The sequence below is a fragment of the Lipomyces tetrasporus genome (genome assembly GCF_029532465.1).
Source record: "Lipomyces tetrasporus strain NRRL Y-64009 chromosome Unknown POJ06scaffold_4, whole genome shotgun sequence".
Classification (NCBI taxonomy): domain Eukaryota; kingdom Fungi; phylum Ascomycota; class Lipomycetes; order Lipomycetales; family Lipomycetaceae; genus Lipomyces; species Lipomyces tetrasporus.
In genome coordinates this window covers 286,552-305,675 of record NW_026611599.1, presented here as the reverse complement: position 1 = coordinate 305,675, position 19,124 = coordinate 286,552, and the positions used below count along the sequence as shown (strand labels likewise).

At 47.7% G+C, this 19,124-nt stretch overlaps 8 protein-coding genes across 8 annotated transcripts; 4 read left to right on the top strand and 4 right to left on the bottom strand.

Moving 5' to 3' along the window:
• Positions 1–97: 97 nt before the first annotated feature.
• On the top strand, positions 98–4,165 carry POJ06DRAFT_280923 (XRN 5'-3' exonuclease N-terminus-domain-containing protein; the record flags this gene model as incomplete). Its single annotated transcript, XM_056189914.1, has 5 exons — positions 98–101; positions 173–251; positions 316–1,901; positions 1,950–2,216; positions 2,271–4,165. The coding sequence occupies 5 exons, from the start codon at positions 98–100 to the stop codon at positions 4,163–4,165; spliced, it is 3,831 nt and encodes a 1,276-aa protein (XP_056044393.1).
• A 120-nt stretch (positions 4,166–4,285) lies between these two features.
• POJ06DRAFT_84589 (signal peptidase 22kDa subunit) lies at positions 4,286–5,516 on the bottom strand. The gene is made up of 5 exons (XM_056191649.1): positions 5,026–5,516; positions 4,880–4,956; positions 4,747–4,823; positions 4,576–4,688; positions 4,286–4,526 (listed from the first exon to the last, which is right to left on the bottom strand). The coding sequence occupies exons 1-5, from the start codon at positions 5,178–5,180 to the stop codon at positions 4,406–4,408; spliced, it is 543 nt and encodes a 180-aa protein (XP_056044392.1). The 5' UTR covers positions 5,181–5,516; the 3' UTR covers positions 4,286–4,405.
• A 176-nt stretch (positions 5,517–5,692) lies between these two features.
• On the top strand, positions 5,693–7,158 carry POJ06DRAFT_208301 (ras family-domain-containing protein). The gene is made up of 5 exons (XM_056185404.1): positions 5,693–6,039; positions 6,135–6,162; positions 6,224–6,313; positions 6,370–6,498; positions 6,562–7,158. The coding sequence occupies exons 1-5, from the start codon at positions 5,977–5,979 to the stop codon at positions 6,897–6,899; spliced, it is 648 nt and encodes a 215-aa protein (XP_056044391.1). The 5' UTR covers positions 5,693–5,976; the 3' UTR covers positions 6,900–7,158.
• POJ06DRAFT_208297 (P-loop containing nucleoside triphosphate hydrolase protein) lies at positions 7,159–9,794 on the bottom strand. The gene is made up of 3 exons (XM_056185403.1): positions 8,940–9,794; positions 7,940–8,892; positions 7,159–7,889 (listed from the first exon to the last, which is right to left on the bottom strand). Exons 1-3 carry the CDS (start codon positions 9,711–9,713, stop codon positions 7,178–7,180), a joined length of 2,439 nt encoding a protein of 812 aa, XP_056044390.1. The 5' UTR covers positions 9,714–9,794; the 3' UTR covers positions 7,159–7,177.
• Positions 9,795–10,691: 897 nt separating this feature from the next.
• On the top strand, positions 10,692–11,815 carry POJ06DRAFT_84508 (uncharacterized protein). The gene has a single exon (XM_056191648.1). It carries the CDS (start codon positions 11,071–11,073, stop codon positions 11,659–11,661), a length of 591 nt encoding a protein of 196 aa, XP_056044389.1. The 5' UTR covers positions 10,692–11,070; the 3' UTR covers positions 11,662–11,815.
• Positions 11,649–14,397, bottom strand: POJ06DRAFT_249922 (thiamine diphosphate-binding protein). Its single transcript, XM_056187229.1, has 4 exons — positions 14,072–14,397; positions 13,900–13,998; positions 13,753–13,820; positions 11,649–13,696 (listed from the first exon to the last, which is right to left on the bottom strand). Exons 1-4 carry the CDS (start codon positions 14,212–14,214, stop codon positions 11,970–11,972), a joined length of 2,037 nt encoding a protein of 678 aa, XP_056044388.1. The 5' UTR covers positions 14,215–14,397; the 3' UTR covers positions 11,649–11,969.
• A 215-nt stretch (positions 14,398–14,612) lies between these two features.
• POJ06DRAFT_84395 (vacuolar protein sorting-associated protein 35) lies at positions 14,613–17,853 on the top strand. The gene is made up of 3 exons (XM_056191646.1): positions 14,613–15,087; positions 15,219–15,625; positions 15,675–17,853. Exons 1-3 carry the CDS (start codon positions 14,781–14,783, stop codon positions 17,727–17,729), a joined length of 2,769 nt encoding a protein of 922 aa, XP_056044387.1. The 5' UTR covers positions 14,613–14,780; the 3' UTR covers positions 17,730–17,853.
• POJ06DRAFT_84417 (uncharacterized protein) lies at positions 17,839–18,907 on the bottom strand. Its single transcript, XM_056191647.1, has 3 exons — positions 18,430–18,907; positions 18,282–18,364; positions 17,839–18,222 (listed from the first exon to the last, which is right to left on the bottom strand). The coding sequence occupies exons 1-3, from the start codon at positions 18,784–18,786 to the stop codon at positions 17,949–17,951; spliced, it is 714 nt and encodes a 237-aa protein (XP_056044386.1). The 5' UTR covers positions 18,787–18,907; the 3' UTR covers positions 17,839–17,948.
• Positions 18,908–19,124: the final 217 nt, after the last annotated feature.

Here is a 19,124-nt window from a genome sequence, read left to right as displayed (position 1 = left end):
CAATTAAATATTCAGCACAGAAGGATTCAGTACCTTTGTCCAATATTGATTAAACTATTGCGCTTTATTTCTTTGCGCCAGATATTGCTAATCAAAAATGGGTAAGCTTTTGAATACTTTGAATCAATACTCACCTCGGCATGGGATTCGTCCTAACGCAGTGGCAATGTAGGAATTCCTAAGTTTTTCCGGTGGACGTCAGAAAGATATCCTCTAATATCTCAGCTTATCGAGGGCGATAAAATTCCTGAGTATGTTTAATTATTTCCCTTGTCAGTGAGAAAATCTGGAAAGGTTCTGATTGGATTGGTGAAGATTCGATAACTTGTACCTCGATATGAACGGCATCCTGCACAATTGCACGCACAAAGACTCCGACGACGCAACTTTTCGAATGTCAGAAGATCAGATGTTTATAGCAATATTCAGTTACATTGAGCTCCTCTTTGATAAAGTCAAGCCCAAGAAATTGTTCTTTATGGCTGTGGACGGAGTTGCGCCCCGGGCGAAGATGAACCAGCAACGATCTCGTCGGTTCCGTACTGCGTTGGACGCTGAAATGGCAGTGAAGAAGGCGGTTAAAGAAGGTACGACGTTGCCGAAGGAACCGCCGTTCGATACAAACGCGATCACGCCCGGTACAGAGTTTATGAGTAAACTTACTAAACAGTTACATTATTTCATTTCAAAGAAAGTTTCCGAGGACTCTCGATGGCAGAATATTGAAGTTGTGTTATCGGGACACGAGGTTCCTGGTGAGGGAGAACACAAGATTATGGAATACATCCGCTCAACGAAAATGCAACCAAATTATAACCCAAACACGCGACATTGCCTGTACGGGTTGGATGCCGATCTGATAATGTTAGGTCTGCTCAGTCATGATCCCCACTTTTGTCTTCTTAGAGAGGAAGTTCAGTTTGGTCCAGCAAGAAATAAGCCAAAGGAGCTCTTCCATCAAAAGTTTTTCTTGTTGCATCTTTCGTTAGTGAGAGAGTATCTGGAACTTGAGTTTCAAGATATCAAGCACGCGCTCAAATTTGCTTTCGACTTTGAGCGGGTTTTGGACGACTTCATTTTACTTTGTATTTTCGTGGGCAATGATTTCTTACCTAACTTGCCCCAACTTCATATCAATGAGGGTGCATTAACTGTCATGTTCGATGCGTATAAAAGGGCGCTGCCAAAGTGCACCTCGTATCTTACTGATTCAGGCACGATAGACTTGGAGAATTTACGGTTTCTTCTAAAGGAGCTGGTGGACTTTGAGTTCAAGCTATTTGAAGCAGAGAACGATGACTTGTTATATATGGACTCCAAGGCGACTTCGAATGGGCGCAAACCAAAGCGTGGTGGATTGGAAATGACTCCTCGACAAAAGATGATTTTCGACAGTATTGAGAGTTATTTGCTCAAAGTTCGGACAGATAGCTCACTGCGAAATTTGAAGTGGGAATTACCGCTGTTTGCAGTGAAGGATGACTTGCAGTTCATTGAAACCATGGCTGGAAAATTGTCCCTTGATTGCGCTGTGTTAGACATCCCTACGGGCCAAGTTGTTTCATTGAAATTGGACGATGCAATAGGTTCCGACGAGATAGACGAGGAAGCAGAGTATGCTATTCAGCGCGTATTGTCACAATATAGGTCAGCGCCTATTCAAGAGGAGAAGTCTAGTGTGACAGATACCAAGCCTAGTGAACGCGTATTGAAGAAGTTCAACGAGTGGAAAGACAAGTATTACAAGAGCAAACTTGAGTTCTCGTATGGTGATAATACAAAGCTTACTGAACTTTGTGAGAACTACGTTCAAGGGCTTCAGTGGGTTTTGAATTATTACTACAAAGGTGTATCATCGTGGTCTTGGTTCTTCAAGTACCACTACGCTCCAAGGGTCTCAGGTAGGCCACTTACCTGTCAGTCACATAGTACTGTGCTAATAATCACAGATATTTCAAAGGGTCTCTCAGCTGACATGAACTTTAATCTCGGCACTCCGTTTAAGCCATTTGAACAGTTAATGGGCGTCCTGCCTGATCGCAGTAGCAAGCTCATCCCTATTTCGTACCGAGACTTAATGCATGACCCTTCATCGCCTATTGTGGACTTCTATCCTAAAGAGTTCGATCTCGATCTTAACGGAAAAAAGCAAGATTGGGAAGCCGTTGTCAAGATTCCTTTCGTGGATGAAGAGCGACTGCTGAAAGCAATGCAACGTATGTGCGGAGCTATGACTCGTTATTTATGACGCACACTGACACAAGTGGCAGCTCTGGAGAAGCAACTCACGCCTGCGGAAAGGATGCGTAATACTTTCGGCAAGATGATTAAGTTCAGCTACGATCGGAACATCAACGAAGTTTATGCTTCATCTTTAGCGGATGTGTTTCCTGATATTCCCCAAAACCATTGCCGGATTTCCGAGTTCAGGTTTCCGCCGATGGCGGGCCGTCAGTATAAGAGCGGTCTTTGCATGGGTGTACAGCTAGGAGCGCATGCGCTGGCTGGTTTCCCGACCCTTAAAACGATTCCCCATACAGCGGAGTTGACAACGCGGCATTCAGTTAATGTATTCCAGCAGGAGAGTAGACGCGAAGCTATGATTGTCGCGCTAGACGATATTTTTGAGGAGCTCACCACCGAGCAAATTGCGACGAAGAGGCTTGAAACGAAAGTGTTCGTCGGTTGGCCGTATATTCAGGAAGCGATGATTGTTGAGATTTACGATGAGTCGTTCAGGTACGGTTTGGTAACTGCGAGCGGCGCGACTACGACGACGACGGTGACGCGGTCTCCAATGACTCCTGCAGATGTGCAGGCATTTGATATCAAGCGTGCAGATATCTACAAGCAATACGCTCGGCTAGGCGTCGATATTGGGACTGTGGACGTTCTTGCTAAGGTTGTGCTATTGAAAGGTCTGAAGCAGCTGCCAAATGGGGCTCTTGTTAAAGAGTTCGATTACAGCCCATCACTTCGCGTAGACTATGCCATGCAGACTGTCTTGACCTCGGTTATCAATGAAGATGAACGATATAAGGAGAAGCCGGCACCATTAATATCTGACCAGTTTCCAGTTGGCACTCGTGGATTTTACCTTGGCGAGGAGGCATATGCGCAACCCCTGCAAGTACTGGCAATCCATGGCGGACATCACGCCGACGTTTTTGTCGCCGCTGCGGGATTCGAGGACGTGAGGTTCGGGACCGCTATTGCGGAGGTGGAGCAGAAAAACATCATTTATTATCCGTCAATTGAGTTGTGTCGAGAGTTGCATATTCCGTCGTTATTGCTAAGTAAGATTACTGCTAGTTTTTCAGTTACGCACGGCGAGCAAGATTCGTTGGCCAATATTGGCTTAAGCCTAAAATTTGAGGGAAAGAAGCAGAAAGTCTTGGGTTACACCAGGAGGACGGCAACAGGTTGGGAATATACCGACAAAGCCAAAAATTTGCTCAGGGAGTATCAGACAAAATTTCCGGATTTGTTTGACGGCCTCAAACGGGAGGTCCATACGGGTAAGGCAGACATTACGATATTGATCCGCTTGGATGCTGACATGGTAGCAGATCGTCCCAGTATCTCGGCGCTTCTCAATGTGCCTGACAAAATTGCACGCAAAAGATTGGATGAGATAAAGGCATGGCTTAAGTCATCCGAATCTGGCCGAATGGACCGTGTCCCACTTGATTCCGAACAACTGCTGCCCGAATCCGTTGACGAAATCGAGAAAATTTTGACTGTGCGCCTCGAGAACGCAGAGCCTGGAGAACCTATTGCGATTGATCGAGTCCCGCAGGCAGCGCTCTTAAAGCCTTCTGATGCGACTCATAAACTCGGACATCAGCGCTTTGCCTTAGGGGACCGGATAGTGTATGTCAAAGATTCAGGCAACGTTCCGATCGCGTCAAAAGGCACAGTTATCGGCATCACGACCGCAGATGGGAGACGTGCATTGGATGTTGTTTTTGATGTAACATTTCTGGGTGGAACTAGTTTGGGTGGTCGCTGCTCCCCTGACCGCGGCATGACAGTGGAATGTTCTTCGGTAGTTAACTTGACGACCAAGCAGCTGCTATATAAGGTGCCATACAAGCAGAACAATGGAAGCGGACGCGGGCGCGGACGTGGACGTGGCCGTGGAGGTCGTGGAGGTCATCACTAACTTTGATTTTGGAATAATGGCTATCTGAGCATAAATATTCAATGTGTATTTTATGGCTGGATGTATCATGCTTCTAACATTAGACTGATTGTATATTGGATCCTCGCGTGCACACCGTGCGCTACGTTTATTCTGTACATATAGTCGTCGTTTACAATTGATTTAAATATATCTTTAATCTCGTTTATTCTACTGTACATGGTGCTATCGATAACAATTAAAACCTTTTATCTGAGTCCTCTATCGTGTTGACTTTAGCGGAGGGAATACGAATTTTTCCCGTTCGGCACCTTTATTCCAGAGAAGCGGGCCCACGTACGGCTGTAAGTTCCATTCTAATGATAAGGTCGCATTGCGACCACTGTGAACCGTTAGTGTCGAAACATGACCGAGAATAACAATCTACGTACTTGAATTTGCCAGTAACATCGTAAATAGCGTAGTCGGCGGTCGCGTCGCGTAAAGATATTAACGCCTCTTCCTTGTCCTTGATGATAGCATCCCAAACGACAACTTTATTGGTCTGGAACATGGAGATCGTCAGATATTATACGTCATGGACAGTAGTTATCATTTCTCACATATGGCTTGCCAGGATATGTCGCCGCCAGGTAGACAAAGAGCTGTTTCGTGTTCCATGTAAACAACGGCCTTAGATCTAGTAATGCTTGTTAAATTATTATATCATTTATTTCCTCGACGAGGTATTCAAACCGGCTTCTAGATCGAACTTCATCAAAGCATATTCTTGTCGTTTATAATTGTATCCTATCTGTGGTTTTCCAAAGCGACTATATTCATACTCATAGTTGGCCACCCTGCCCCATTTGAACTAGTTCACGCTATAATGAGCAACTTACACGTCAATGCTTTGTAGATTTATTGAAGCGGATGGTATATTGATAAAATAATGATCCTCGATTAACGACGCTATACTGATAGATGCGGCTAACAACACCGTGACCGTTGTAACAAAGCCACAATATTGTTGTATCCGTTGGAATGTTGAAAACATATTGATATCTCGGGAAGAAGCTGTTTAATATTCCAAACCCAAGCTGAGCTGTGGTGGGAGAAATGAAATACGAATTCACTATTTCCAAGCTGTGGTGTTGCCAACTTGTCACTTTAAGTTACCATCCGATGGGGATTTGTATTTCCACACTGGGGGCACGACACACTTTTTGTGAGCACGTAGAGCCAACTTCGCCAATCCATGTGTACTTAAAGTTTTGCAATATTTCCACTATTACGCAATTTACAGGATGAATGATTGCAGCTTTGAATTAATCATAACTATAGTAGAGAAAGAACGGCGGACGCACAGCTAAGCTGATGACGTCGACCTTCGATCATGTCGTAGTTGAATCCAATCTTCAAAAAACCCTAATTGGGTCGCATTAATATGGCGTAACTGCTCGGAAACTCAATGTTAATGCTGTAACTACAACAAAGATACGACTATTATGCCATACAGCATTAAGCCCGAGCTCTGATGTTTTTTCTGTCCGTTGCAATCTTTTGCATCGCGCCTCTCAGCGAGTCTTATCTGCAATTGATTTTACATTCTACCGAATTATATTGCTGCGCAAATGTGAGTGCCATGTTAATTTCATAGAAGGGTCTATTGACGATGCTTGCTTGCTGGGAACATTATTTGTGCTTGGACTGATAACTGCGAAATGACTCCAGTTGAATGGTTGCTCAGAGCTGTTGGCATGGCACGCATGGATGGGATTCTCGATTGATCTTTCCACATTTCGCCGGAATCATTACGTGAGCTAACAGTGTTATTTCAATATAGACTTAAAATGGCTGAGCAACAGGTTCCTACTTTCAAGCTTGTTCTTGTTGGTGATGGTGGCACTGGCAAGGTTGGTTGTTATTTTTTTCAACCGACGTCGATCTTCACAGGAATCGACCTTAGATGTGGGCAAGTGGATGGATTGGCTAATTATGTCTCTTGTAGACCACCTTCGTTAAGCGCCACTTGACTGGTATGCGACTACTGGCACTTCGTCTTCAAGATCCACATCATGAAGCTAATCATGTGAATAGGTGAATTCGAGAAGAAGTACAATGCGACTCTTGGTGTTGAGGTCCATCCTCTCTCCTTCTACACCAACTACGGCGAAATTAAGTTTGACGGTATGCTTGTGATAGTTGCGACTCTGTTCAGATTTCTCATTGCTAATGGCGCGTAGTCTGGGATACTGCTGGCCAGGAGAAGTTTGGCGGTCTACGTGACGGTTACTACATTAACGGACAGTGCGGTATCATTATGTTTGATGTCACTTCTCGTATCACTTATAAGAACGTTCCTAACTGGCATCGTAAGAATCCTTTGACTGTTCTACTATCGATAATGGCATGGATTGTAGCTAACGCGGTTCTAGGTGATCTGGTTCGTGTCTGCGAGAACATCCCAATCGTCCTTTGCGGCAACAAGGTCGATGTCAAGGAACGCAAAGTCAAAGCCAAGACCATTACTTTCCACCGAAAGAAAAACCTCCAGTACTATGACATCTCCGCTAAGTCTAACTACAACTTCGAAAAGCCTTTCTTGTGGCTCGCCAGAAAATTGGTTGGTAACCCTGCTTTGGAGTTCGTCGCTTCGCCCGCTCTTGCTCCTCCTGAGGTTGAGGTCGACGACGCGTTGATGAATAAGTACCAAGCCGAAATGGAGCAGGCCGCCGCCATGCCACTTCCAGACGAAGATGATGCCGACTTGTAAATCTAGAGGGATAAACAAATGTTATGACTTTTGCGTGTACGAAAATGCGGACGAGGACGGAAATTTGTTAGTCGGTTTTATAAAGACGGGACAACGGTACGGCCCGGTTTGGCTTGAGTTTGTTATGAGATGTAATGAATAAACGACTTCGTTTCGATTTAAAGAATTGTATTCAATCGTTGATCTGATAAACATGCTATAGCAAAAATTGTTGCCGACGGAGTTTGAATAATGTATGGTGTCATATTTTCTATCTCTTGCTCGTAAATGCTTAAATCCTAATGGGATATATACTGAAAAGTGTAGGTAACATTCCCTTGCCCGACTTCCTGCCGCAATAAGAGATCCTGAATATCCTTCATGCTATCGTTGGTAAAATGGTTCCATGTACTAGTGTCACCGTACAACATTGCCGGAGCCTTGACAAACTGTCTGCCGTCAGACTTGCAACGCTTGCATCTAAATGTGGTATGCGTATCCGACATCGCATCGGGCGTGAACGAAAATAGCTGTCTCAACGCATCTAGCGAGAAGTGTCGCTCGACATCCTGAGCTTCGTCGACGACACAAGATGACAGAGATTGTTTATGAGATTGTCGCTGGAAAATCTTCTCTTCAATTGTGCCAGTGGCAATAAACCGGTAGACAAAGCAATCTTTCTTCTGCCCATCTCGCCACACCCGAGCTAAAGCCTGTTGATCAGCGGCTGGGTTCCAATCAGGATCAAATAATACCAAGCGATTTGCGCCGATTAGATTGATACCGCACCCACCGGCTTTGCTGCTCAACAGAAAAACAAGCTCGTCTCCCTCAGGATCGTTAAACCTGTCTACGAGCTTCTGCCGCTTGTTCACGTTCATAGTGCCATCCAGTCTCAGAGTGCCATATCTCCGACTACGACAGAATTTCTCGATGACGTCCAACGTCTGCGTGTAATTGCTAATCAGCACGATTTTGTCGTTCGTATCTCTATGTATCCGTGCAAGCATTCTAATTCTGTCAGTAATATCCCAATAATTCTATCATACTCGTGGACACACCGTTCCAATACCTGCATCTTTCCAGACAGCAGCGTATTTATTTCGCGATCCCTACTAGCACGAGATTCCTTTGGTACATAATCCGCCGGAAAAAGCTGCTCGCTGCCCTCAACATCTTCCGGCAAATTCAGAAGGTCCGGATGATTGCACAACTTCTTTAATAGTCCAATTGCTTTTAAAGGCTGCGACTCAGTGCCTCGCAATAATTTCTTAATATCAGGAGACGTAAGGAAATGATTGTACAATGCCTCTTGGAATGGTGACAATTTGCAGAATACAACGTGCTCGTACTTTACCGGAAGGTATTTTGACAAAATATCGTTTGTTCGACGAATAATGAAACGATTGACAAGGGTAGCTAGTTCACCGAGCTTCTGGTCACTTTGATCGCGATCTTTGTCAGTAGCATCTGCATCTCGCCCCTTGAGAATTGAGATTTCATAGTTCTTTCGGAATTCGGTGCGAGTGCCAAGAAGCCCTGGGTTGGCGAAATTTAGCAGCGCGAAGTATTCTGATAAATCGTTCTGGATCGGGGTGCCCGATAATATAACCCGTCGCTGCACGTTCAAGGAGTCAAGGGCTGTAAAAGTAAGTGATTCATTATTCTTCAACCGGTGTCCCTCGTCACATAGCATCAGCCCGATTTTAGTATTTCTGAGCTCAGAGACATTTGTGCGGAGTGTCTCGTATGAAACGATCAATACTGGACGGACTGCGGCTTGTCGTCCTTCTGCGATTGCCCATTGCCGGAGCTGGCGGGTGAGTTCTGCTTTTGATGCCTTGCCGTCGACTGCGAACGGATTGAGAGTGTCTTTGCCGAGCCATTTCACTAGCTCATTGGCCCAGTTCTTGACCAAACTGGACGGACACGCGATAATGCATTTTTCTATTGTCGACTTTCCAGCCTCGGGAGACTGTCGAAGCAAGGTCCACATAAGGGCGATGCATTGTAACTAAACCCATTAGCAGTCTTCATTTATGCCATCAAGGCAATACATACTGTCTTGCCTAATCCCATCTCGTCCGCCATGATGCAGCCACACGCTTTTGGATCAACTAACCCTGTAGTGCATCTATACAAAAACTTGACGCCTTCTACCTGATGCGGCCTAAGCACCTTAGCTAGCTTTGGGTCGATGACAACAGCAACCTTAGGCCGTTCCTGTTCTTTCTTGGTTATTCCAAGCATTTCTGCTAAACTCTTATGAGTCCGCGACACGGTCTTGGGAAGGTCCAGCTCCGGAGATTCAATCACTGAAGCTTTTTCACGATCATCGACAGTGGGGTCATATAGCACAATAGCAAATTCTCCGGTAGGATCATGTAACGGTCTCACAACTAAATTTGCCCGCCGCAACATTCCAAGTGCTGGCGGCGGCCGATTAATGATATCCGCTTTATCCTTTTTCGGCACCACAAATTTCTGACTGAAAACGTCCTGGGGATTTTTCGGCTTGTATACGGGGAATCTGTTTATGCATTTCGCACCTAAAGGTGTCCGACTCTGTTCGTCGACGTACATTGAATCTCCCCTCGCATCGACAATGCTGTCTTCTCTGTAATTCACCTTCCTTCGTTTGCGAAGCGGTAGGTCGCGCGTACTTTGTGATGCCCCGCCGGGCGACTTGAATGGTTTCGTGAGAGTCGAGAGTGCGTCGATGGATGCTGAGCGACGCCGCAACGGCGCGCAATTACCGTTTGATGTACCATCGCCAGCTATTGTGGCCGGCCTAGCAGATGCAACGCGAAGGAATTGCGCGTCGGGATTCGCCATCTCAGAGAAATTTCGTAGAGAGAGGTGGGCGGCAATGGCGGTGGCTGTGGGGACGATCTCAGCTGCTGACAGGTCTGCTCGTGCTAACGCGTCAGATGTAAACAACAGCTTGTTGACACCGACCCGCGTCCTTACGCCAACGCCAGGGTTTAGGGCTACACCCGCGATTTCGCGATTTATCGGAATTTTCCCCCGTCACATAGCACATTGCCAAACTTAACTGCTGTCAAGATTGCCCCTAAACTCGTTGGTAGATTCACTCTTAACCTGAACATTGTCACTCTTCCCTGACCAATGGTTTGTATCGTAGCTACAAAAATACAAACGTTTCCTGTGACCGAATTGACATTACGTGGCTCAAAGCGTTCGGCATACGTTGTGTTCTTCGGCAACGATCCAGGCATTGTTTTTAGGTGTCTCATCGGCCTGCTTAGAACGGCAGAAAGATGCATAATCAACGGATGCAACGTGCAATTGCATGGGCTATTATTGTTTTACAGAGGCAACCGTTATCTAGTGCCGTTTAATTTCTCGCCTCGATAGCTAGCTTTGCGATATTAAGAAAGCCAGAACTGCCAAGTCTGATCATTGTTCCAGCAGAGACATGGCCACTCCGCGGGATCGTTGACCCTGCTTGCAGCGTCCGTAGCCGCTGCAGTAAAGTCAAACTTCGTAATCACAATGCTCGGCCCCCGATATATATAGCGATAAAATCCGGTGCCGTAATTCTAAAAATTTGGTGAGAAATCAGTTCGTTAACACGATTGCCTTTCTAAACAAGTTTAGTGCCGCGCTAAGCCGATACGAGGTAGCTGTAAACATTACATTGTGCTAAATGGGGTTCTACTGTAGTTGAGAGTTGTCCACCGTTAAATCGAAATAAGGTTGCCGCGGAAAACGTGCCAGCTTAACCTTATTTCGGGAATTGTAACCCTACTTGCTCAAAGTTGCGAGCCTTGGCCGTATTTCGCACTTTTGCTTGAAGGTTTATGTTAATAATAGCTTGCCATTGCGCGGCCGGAAGGCATAGATTGTGGCGGATCCGAAAGGAATCTGCATCTGGGCAAAAAGGTTCTGATCTTCGTAAAGGTCCGGTTTTGCAAGTCAATTCTGTAGACCCACAGATAGCATTTACTTCAAAAGGCAAGTGTACGACTGTTTCGTCATTTGCCATCGACATCGAGTCTCATATCTCGAAGCACTTTGACGTGCTCTATCGCGAGAATCTGCATCCCATAACGACGCAAGGTATCGATCATCTCGTTCATCTCTCCCTCTTGTTCTCACGCGCTCCGCCTCACGCATCCGACAATCTTGCTACCGACTACTTCAAGCTCGAGAACGTACCCCGCAAAGCATGTGGATGAGAGCGCACATGAGGTCATCAACGACCACCGCCCAGTCGGGTTATGTTTACGGGTTTAACTGTAACCAGCGTGGACATGAGTGCGACAGCATTGACAACTCTCGGCGAACTCTTGCGCGCACAGTTCAAGCTCTCACGGACATGAGAAATCAAACGTACCGTGATTTATTTCTGGACTTCAACGGCGTTGTGCGAGATGCTTCTTGTGTGTGCGGTCCATATCTTCCCATGGCGAGACCGTGTATATTGACTTCAGCAGGTTCTCGGTCTCCTGGTGCTCGGTGTTCAATATTCTTGCTGACTATCGCGGGCGAAGTCGACTCGTACAAATCCGTCACCTGCACGCTATCATATAACGGACTTGACCAGACTGCAATGAAGGCTCGCTTAATGGAGATCTGCTCTACAGTCCGGAAAGTATGTACGAGGATCGCCACGATAGATAATAACGGAAAGCAGCCGAGATGCACTTTCCTGATTAAGCAGGGTCTTATATTTAAGCATTATATGCACACGTGCTTCACATATACTCCGTCGCGTGTACTGGCACAAATTCGGTCGTTCAAAGGTTTATCTAAATAGTACATATTCATTGACAATGCCTGCATAATAACAGAAATAAATAAATCAAATACATTATTCGTAACTCCATTTTACCCGATGTTATACTACCTTTCACAATCCGCCTGTTGAGCACTTTTTGTATTCTGAGCACAACGAAACACCGGCTCCAAAGAAAAAGCATGATTCGCTAGCAAGAGCTTTTCACAAAAACACTTCGACAACCAAAACAAATCAAAGAAATAAACTTTCTAGCTTTTGGTATGCGTTTCTATAAGCTTTAACTATTGGGACAATATCAAACGCAAACGTGTCACGTTCCAGCGACCTTACAATCCTGTTCGCTGTTTCCGGAGCGCTTTTCGTTCCTGCTCCTTTGCGGCGTCATAGACCAAAAGCTCATGTAATCCTTTACCGCCAGGAACCATAGGCAAAACAGGAACCTTCTTGTCGACGATAACTTCTAACAGGACGGGTCCGTTGTAGTCAAGCATCTCCTGTAGCTTACTTTCCAACTCCTCTGGCTCGCTTGCACGGATAGCCTTGACGCCCATCGCGTCCGCCAGCTTGACGAAGTCAGGATTCTGCTGATGCGTGTGCGCGTATCGATCTTCGTAGAACAAAGATTGCCATTGGGTAACCATACCCTGCTCCTCGTTATTCAAAACAACAACCTTGACACCAATGTTGAACTGTGCGGCGGTGGAGAGCTCGGTCAAGGTCATGTTGAACGAAGCGTCGCCATCAATATCGATGACAATATGATCAGGCTTGGCAACTTTCGCGCCAATGGCGGCTGGCAAACCGAAGCCCATAGTGCCGAGACCACCGGAAGTAACCATCGTTCTCGGGAATCGCCATCGGAAGTGCTGGGCAGCCCACATCTGGTGCTGACCGACACCGGTGGTAATGATCGTCTTGTCCTTATACTGCTCGGTCAAGCGCGAGATCTCAGAAATTACGGTTTGAGGCTTAATGAGGCTACCAGGTGTCTCGCGCTCGTAGTCGAAAGGGAATCGCCGTTTCCAGTCATTGATCTGGGAGAACCATTCTGGTCTGGAATCCACGTGATTGAGGAGAGGCATCAAGCTGGCCAACATCTCAGTGACGTCACCCTCGACAGCCTCGGTGACATTGACAACCTTGTTGATATTCTTAGGAGAGATATCAAAGTGGACGATACCACCGCGACCTTCTCTCTCGGCACGGCGCGCTTCAGGAGCGAACTTAGCCAAGGAACCGGTGACACGGTCATCGAATCGCGCACCAAGTGCAATAATGAGGTCAGCCTCCTGCATGGCAAAGTTGGCATATGCGCTGCCATGCATACCGAGCATATGAAGAGATTTGTCATTCAGCTCGTCAAAGGCACCAAGAGCCTGGAGGGTGGTGGTGACGGGAATGCACGCCTTCTCAGCCAGTTCTCGAAGTCGATATGGGCCCTCCTCAGAGCCAAGGACACCTTGACCGGCATAGATAACAGGCTTCTTAGCCATGTTAATAAGCTTGGCGGCGTGTTGAAGGGCCTTGTCGGTGACCTCGATGGACGACGCGAGGCTAGAGATGGAAAGGCCCTGCGACGGAATTAATTTCATGGTCGGAATAGGAGTGCGGAGAATGCCAGCAGTAACGTCTTTGGGCAGATCGACCAAGACTGGGCCCGGCCGCCCTGAGGTCGCAATCTCAAACGCCTCGTTGATCCTTCGGGGAAGTTCGGCGACATTCTTCACCATGACGTTCCACTTGGTGCAGGATCGGGAAATACCGATGACATCAGCCTCCTGGAAAGAATCGGTACCGATTGAAGAGGTCGCGACCTGCCCAGTAAATACGACCAGAGGAGTGCCGTCCGAAAGCGCATCCTGAAGAGGGGTGATAACATTGGTCGCGCCGGGACCAGAAGTAACGAGGACAACGCCAGGCTTCCCCGAGACTCGAGCGTAACCTTCGGCCATATGGCCGGCGCCCTGCTCGTGGCGAGGCAGAATGAAGTTGAAATGTGGCGAGTTGTAGATGGCATCGAAAACAGGTAAGATAGCACCACCGGGATAACCAACTGCAACATGCATATTAAAATTAGTAGTTCAAATTAGGCAACGCAAGTTTACTCACAAATATGCTCAACACCGTGCCTTAACATCATCTCGTGAAATATGTCGCCTCCAGAAAGGCCGACAAAGCTGTTGTAGTGATATTGTTAGCTTGCCACTCATGCCGCCTGTACACGGGGACTGCAGGATCGGACGAAAGATTACTCACGAATCATCAAGATGGGGAGGAGTGGTTTTCAGGGGCGACAATTGCTCTAATTTTGGCTGAATGTTCGATTCCGTTGTAGTTGATGGGCTCGTCTTGGTGCTGTATTCGTGAATTAGTAAAACGACAAAAATCCGCGCGTGCGAACGGTGAAGAATGGGAAAATTTAACATACGCAGCAGCGGAATGCTGAGTCCTCCGAGTCTGGCGATTGAGGGAGGCGGCTGTAGTTGATCTTGAACGAGAGGCATTTGGCCGTAAATTTCGGGATGCCCGATGGGCAGTAGCCCGTGCTGAGGGAGTGAAAACGCGGAGCATTGTTGGACTGTATAGATTGTGTTCAAGTGAGGGGAAAGGAAGAGAAGATATGACCCCGGCGCCGGCCGCGAAGAACTTTTTGCCTTCGCGGAGTCATACAAGCTTTGCCTTCGCCCGGAGCTCGGGTTAGGGTCACGCCTCCCGGACATCTGCCCCTGGAGCGACTGCTTCTTTCGTAATTTAACTGAAGCAATTGCCAGATAAAGCGATCTAATCAGTTGCATCACGTGCCCCGTTATCAATCTGCAGATTGCGCGGCCGCAGTGGCGGCGTTAACTCGCTAAATTTTGGAATAGCAGGACTTTCAACGCTAACTGAATACAGTTAGTAAGGCGACATTTCTGTTTATTTTCGGTTGTTTCTCCAGCTACAGCTGAGGGTATTTCTATACCGGGCGACCGGTTGATATTTTGTTTTTTGACTACAATATTAAGTATCTCAAGTGTCCTCTGACCGACCACCAGCCGTGTGGATAGCATCTCGAGCTGGGCCTGTGTATTATTCCCATAAAGTAGGAGCCATCTGCTCGCCGACTGTGTTCTACTCGCCGCCGTCTCCAATTCGTCATGTCTACGCCCATGCCTTCGCCCTCGAAGGAGGAGCAGGCCCGACTGCTCGAGGACGCCCTCAGTGTCGTTCGTCAACAGTCCCACTTGATGCTCAAAAACCTCGAGTCCAAGGGCAAGCTCATGGATGCTCTCAAACATGCCTCCTCCATGCTATCCGAGCTCAGAACGTCGGCGCTCGGTCCGAAGCAGTACTACGAGCTCTACATGGCCGTCTTCGATTCCATGCGCAACCTATCCGTCTACCTCAAGGATAACCATCCAAATAATCACCTCGCTGACCTTTACGAGCTGGTCCAGTATGCCGGTACGTCAACTGTCACGCGACTTTTCATCTATTTCGCTACTCAGTCAATTGTGCACAAGTAGTACAGAAATATTATTTAATGAATTGACTATGATTGAGTATTGGATTGGTGACATACTAACGGCCACTAGGTAATATTCTGCCTCGGCTCTATCTTATGGTCACTGTAGGAACAGTCTACATGTCAGTTCCTGATGCCCCTGTCAAGGAAATCTTGAAGGATATGATGGAAATGTGTCGTGGCGTCCAACATCCCATCCGCGGTCTCTTCCTCCGCTATTACCTCTCTGGCCAGTCACGGGATTGTCTGCCGGTCGGCGACAGCGACGGGCCGGACGGAAACTTGACCGATTCCATCCACTTTGTCATTACTAATTTCATTGAGATGAATAAGCTATGGGTCCGCCTCCAGCACCAGGGCCATAGTCGTGAGCGCGAGAAGCGTATGAAAGAACGTCAGGAGTTGCAAATTCTCGTCGGCAGCAATCTTGTTCGTCTCAGTCAACTTGATGGTGTTGATGCCGAAACCTATAAGACAGTAAGTCTTGGCAGTAGAGCTTAGCTCACGTTCATGCTAATTGTTATAGTCTATTTTGCCCGCCATATTGGAGCAGGTAGTTCAGTGTCGCGATATCCTGGCGCAAGAATATCTCCTTGAAGTTATAACCCAAGTATTCCCCGACGAGTTCCATTTGCAGACGCTCGATCTCTTCCTGTCTGCTACCGGCAAACTTAACCCCGGCGTGAACGTCAAGAATATCGTCATCTCAATGATCGATCGTCTTGCTGCCTATGCCAACCGTGAAGCCGAAGGACAGGCGCCTGAGGTCCGCAAGGCCCGAGAAGAAGCTGCTATGAAAAAGCTTGCGGCTGCGGTCAAGCGCATCAGATTCAAAGACAGTGTCGCTGAAGAATACGGCTTGTTTAAGGACCATACTGTCGAAGACAAGGAGCAGCCAGTCGCGCCTCCTCCGCCAACTCTTAATGGTGACTGGGAAGATGCCAGTACTGTTGCCGGAGACCAAGAGGATGGTGGTCACGACGAGACGAATGCAGCAAATGGCGAAGCCTCAACGAATGGCCACACTGAGGACGAGACTCCGGCGGCTCCAGCGCCGGCGGAAGACGAGCCCAACTTGTTGGAAGAGATTAGATTGTTTGAAGTTTTCTTTGAGCAGATCCAGCTACTAATCAAAGCTCGCCCGGATCTGCCGATTGGTGACGTCACGGCACTTCTCGTTTCGCTCACGAATCTGTGCCTCAACTGCTATCCGGCCGAGCTCGACTACATCGACCAGATTATGGGTTTCACGCTCGAGAAAGTCGAAGAATTCAGGGACAACGCGGACCTACACTCGCCGCCAGCCAAAAACAACATTCTTGCACTTCTTCTCGCGCCAATATCCTCGTACAAGTCTCTGCTCAATGTGCTCGCCATTCCCAACTATCTCCGACTTTTGCATGCTCAGTCGTACGCGACGCGCCGATCAATTGCGGCCGCAGTTGCGCATTCGATTCTCAAGAATTACACAAAGATTGAGACTCCGGAAGATGTCGACGGGGTAGCAGAGCTTCTTCGCGTTATTATCAAGGAGGGTCAACAGCCGGCAGTGCCATTCAGCAACACTGCCGCCGCTCCCGTTGCTCCACAGGCTGCCAATGGCGCTGCTGGTGCCACTAAGCGGAAGGACACCGAGACTGACGAGACGGTTGAGGAACAGGGATGGCTTGCCCGGATTGTCCATCTCATTCAGTCAGATGTTCCCGACGTTCAGTTCCGGATGCTGCAGCTGGCCAAGAAAGCGTTTGGCGAAGGCGGCGATCGCATAAAGTTCACGTTCCCGGCGATGGTCACTTCGTCTGTCAAGCTCGTGCAGACGTTCTGGGGCAAGCGCTTTGTCGACAACGCGTATGCACAGAAGATTGTCGCCGTGTTCAAGTTCGCGCATCAGTTGATCACGGAAATGTACTCGTCCGGCGCGTCGCCGGATACTTGCTTGCGTTTGTACATCTTCTGCGGACAGATAGCGGATCAAGTCGAGTCTGAAGAAGTCGCGTACGAATTTTTTGCCCAGGCGTATATTGTATTTGAGGAGGCACTCACGGACTCGCGTGCGCAGTTCCAGGCATTATGCATTATCGCGGGGGCCCTACACGGCAGTCGCAATTTCACAAAGGAGAACTACGAGACCCTGATCACCAAGAGCGCGCTGTTCGGATCGAAACTGCTCAAGAAACCGGACCAGTGCCGGGCCGTGTACTTTGCGAGTCATTTATGGTGGGCGGTCGAGATCGCGGTGCGGGGCGAGGAGGAGGGCAAAACGCCGCTCTATCGGGACGGCAAGCGCGTGCTGGAGTGTTTGCAGCGCGCGTTACGTGTTGCCGACGCGTGCATGGATTCGGCTGTTTCGATCGAGTTGTTTGTCGAGATTCTGAACCGGTACGTGTATTACTTTGACCGGGGATGCGAGGTTGTCACGGTAAAGTACGTGAACGGGTTAATATCGCTGATCATGTCGAATTTATCGAACACGATCGATCAGTCGACCAACGATTCGCCGCGGAAACATTTCGAGCGCACATTGCAGTACATTAACGCACAGAAGGAGGAAGACGATAGGTTTGATCAGATAAATTGGTGATTTGAGATGTGATGAATTGTTTGAAAAAATATGTGGTTAGTAACATGGCAAGTGTGTTTTGTAATATTTTTTTGTGGTTCTTTTTTGTGGAATTTTAAGTCTTTGTATGCGCATGTTTAGTATTTTAATGTCTTGTCATTTTGCTGGTTAGTGTCGGGGAGCAGTGATAATATAGTTCATTACAATCACCGCTGTGGACTTAAATTATTATACAATCGTCTATACTAATTGTACATCCCCATCGGCAATGTGCCGCCGCACAACCATATACGACAATACATATATATTCCCCTTCCTCAGCTCTATTTTATCGCCATTTCCAAGATCTATTTCACCCGGCACGTCGTGCAAAACCCGTATGAACACGGCTTCGTCTAAATCCGGCGCGTCGACCATTTGTAGCCCTCCGGCAGTGTCGTCCAGCCGTTGCAGCGACGGTGGGAGCGACGATAGGAACCGGAGGTCGTAGTATCGTTTCAGTTGATTCGCGCGGCTGCGGGTGTCAGCGACTTTATGGTCTGCCACGGCGAGCAAAAAATAGTGTGCACATACCGCTTCGTGTAGCGTAGTTCTGACTGTGACAATCTGGCTTGCACGCCCGCGTTACTCACTACGTGCATGTAATACTTTTCGATCTACCAGTCCGCACATCAATAAAGCTGGCTTCCCAAAAAAAAAAAAAAGACGGCGGGATCCCAACCTTATGTATCCGCGCCCGTAAATATCCCCGCACCAAAAACTTCACTCGCTCAAGCTCTGTCTCGACGAGCAGGAGGTTCAACTTTGCGCTGCCGCTCGCGTCTCCCGAGACGGTGTTGACCTCAATAAACTCGACCTGTTCACGAATGCGGTCGACGATCGTGTCGAGGAGGTCGTGCGCGTAGGGTAAAATGTCCGGACACGTGCGCTCTGCGATCCATAGTCGAACCAGTCTGTTGAGGTCTCGGGATTTTTGGTCCTTGACGTGGGCAGAGTCGGTTGTTGGGTGAGCGGTGTAATAGTCGTTGTCGAGGTTGTTGATTAGGTCGTCGATTTCCAGGTCCCTTTCGTCTGTCATTCTCGGAATCAAAATAGAAATAAGTGCTTCTAGTATTGTATTTAACAATAAATGGACTGGTTACAGAGAGGCAGTAGGATGGGGAAGATGTAGAGATATGGTAATGATTGTGTATCCCTGCAGCACGCGTTGGATAATGAAAACCCTAGTTCACGCCGCAACGCGTTGGGATCACGCGTTGCATTAACGATCCCTTCGAAGGCCCGCCGACGGACAAGAAAACGTCATTTATTGTTTTGCGAGATGGGACCACGTCGCAAGGTGTCAAAAGAAAAGACTACAGGTCCGGCGTCTGCAAAACCCGAGCAAACTGTGAAGGCAGACGAAGAACGCGAGAG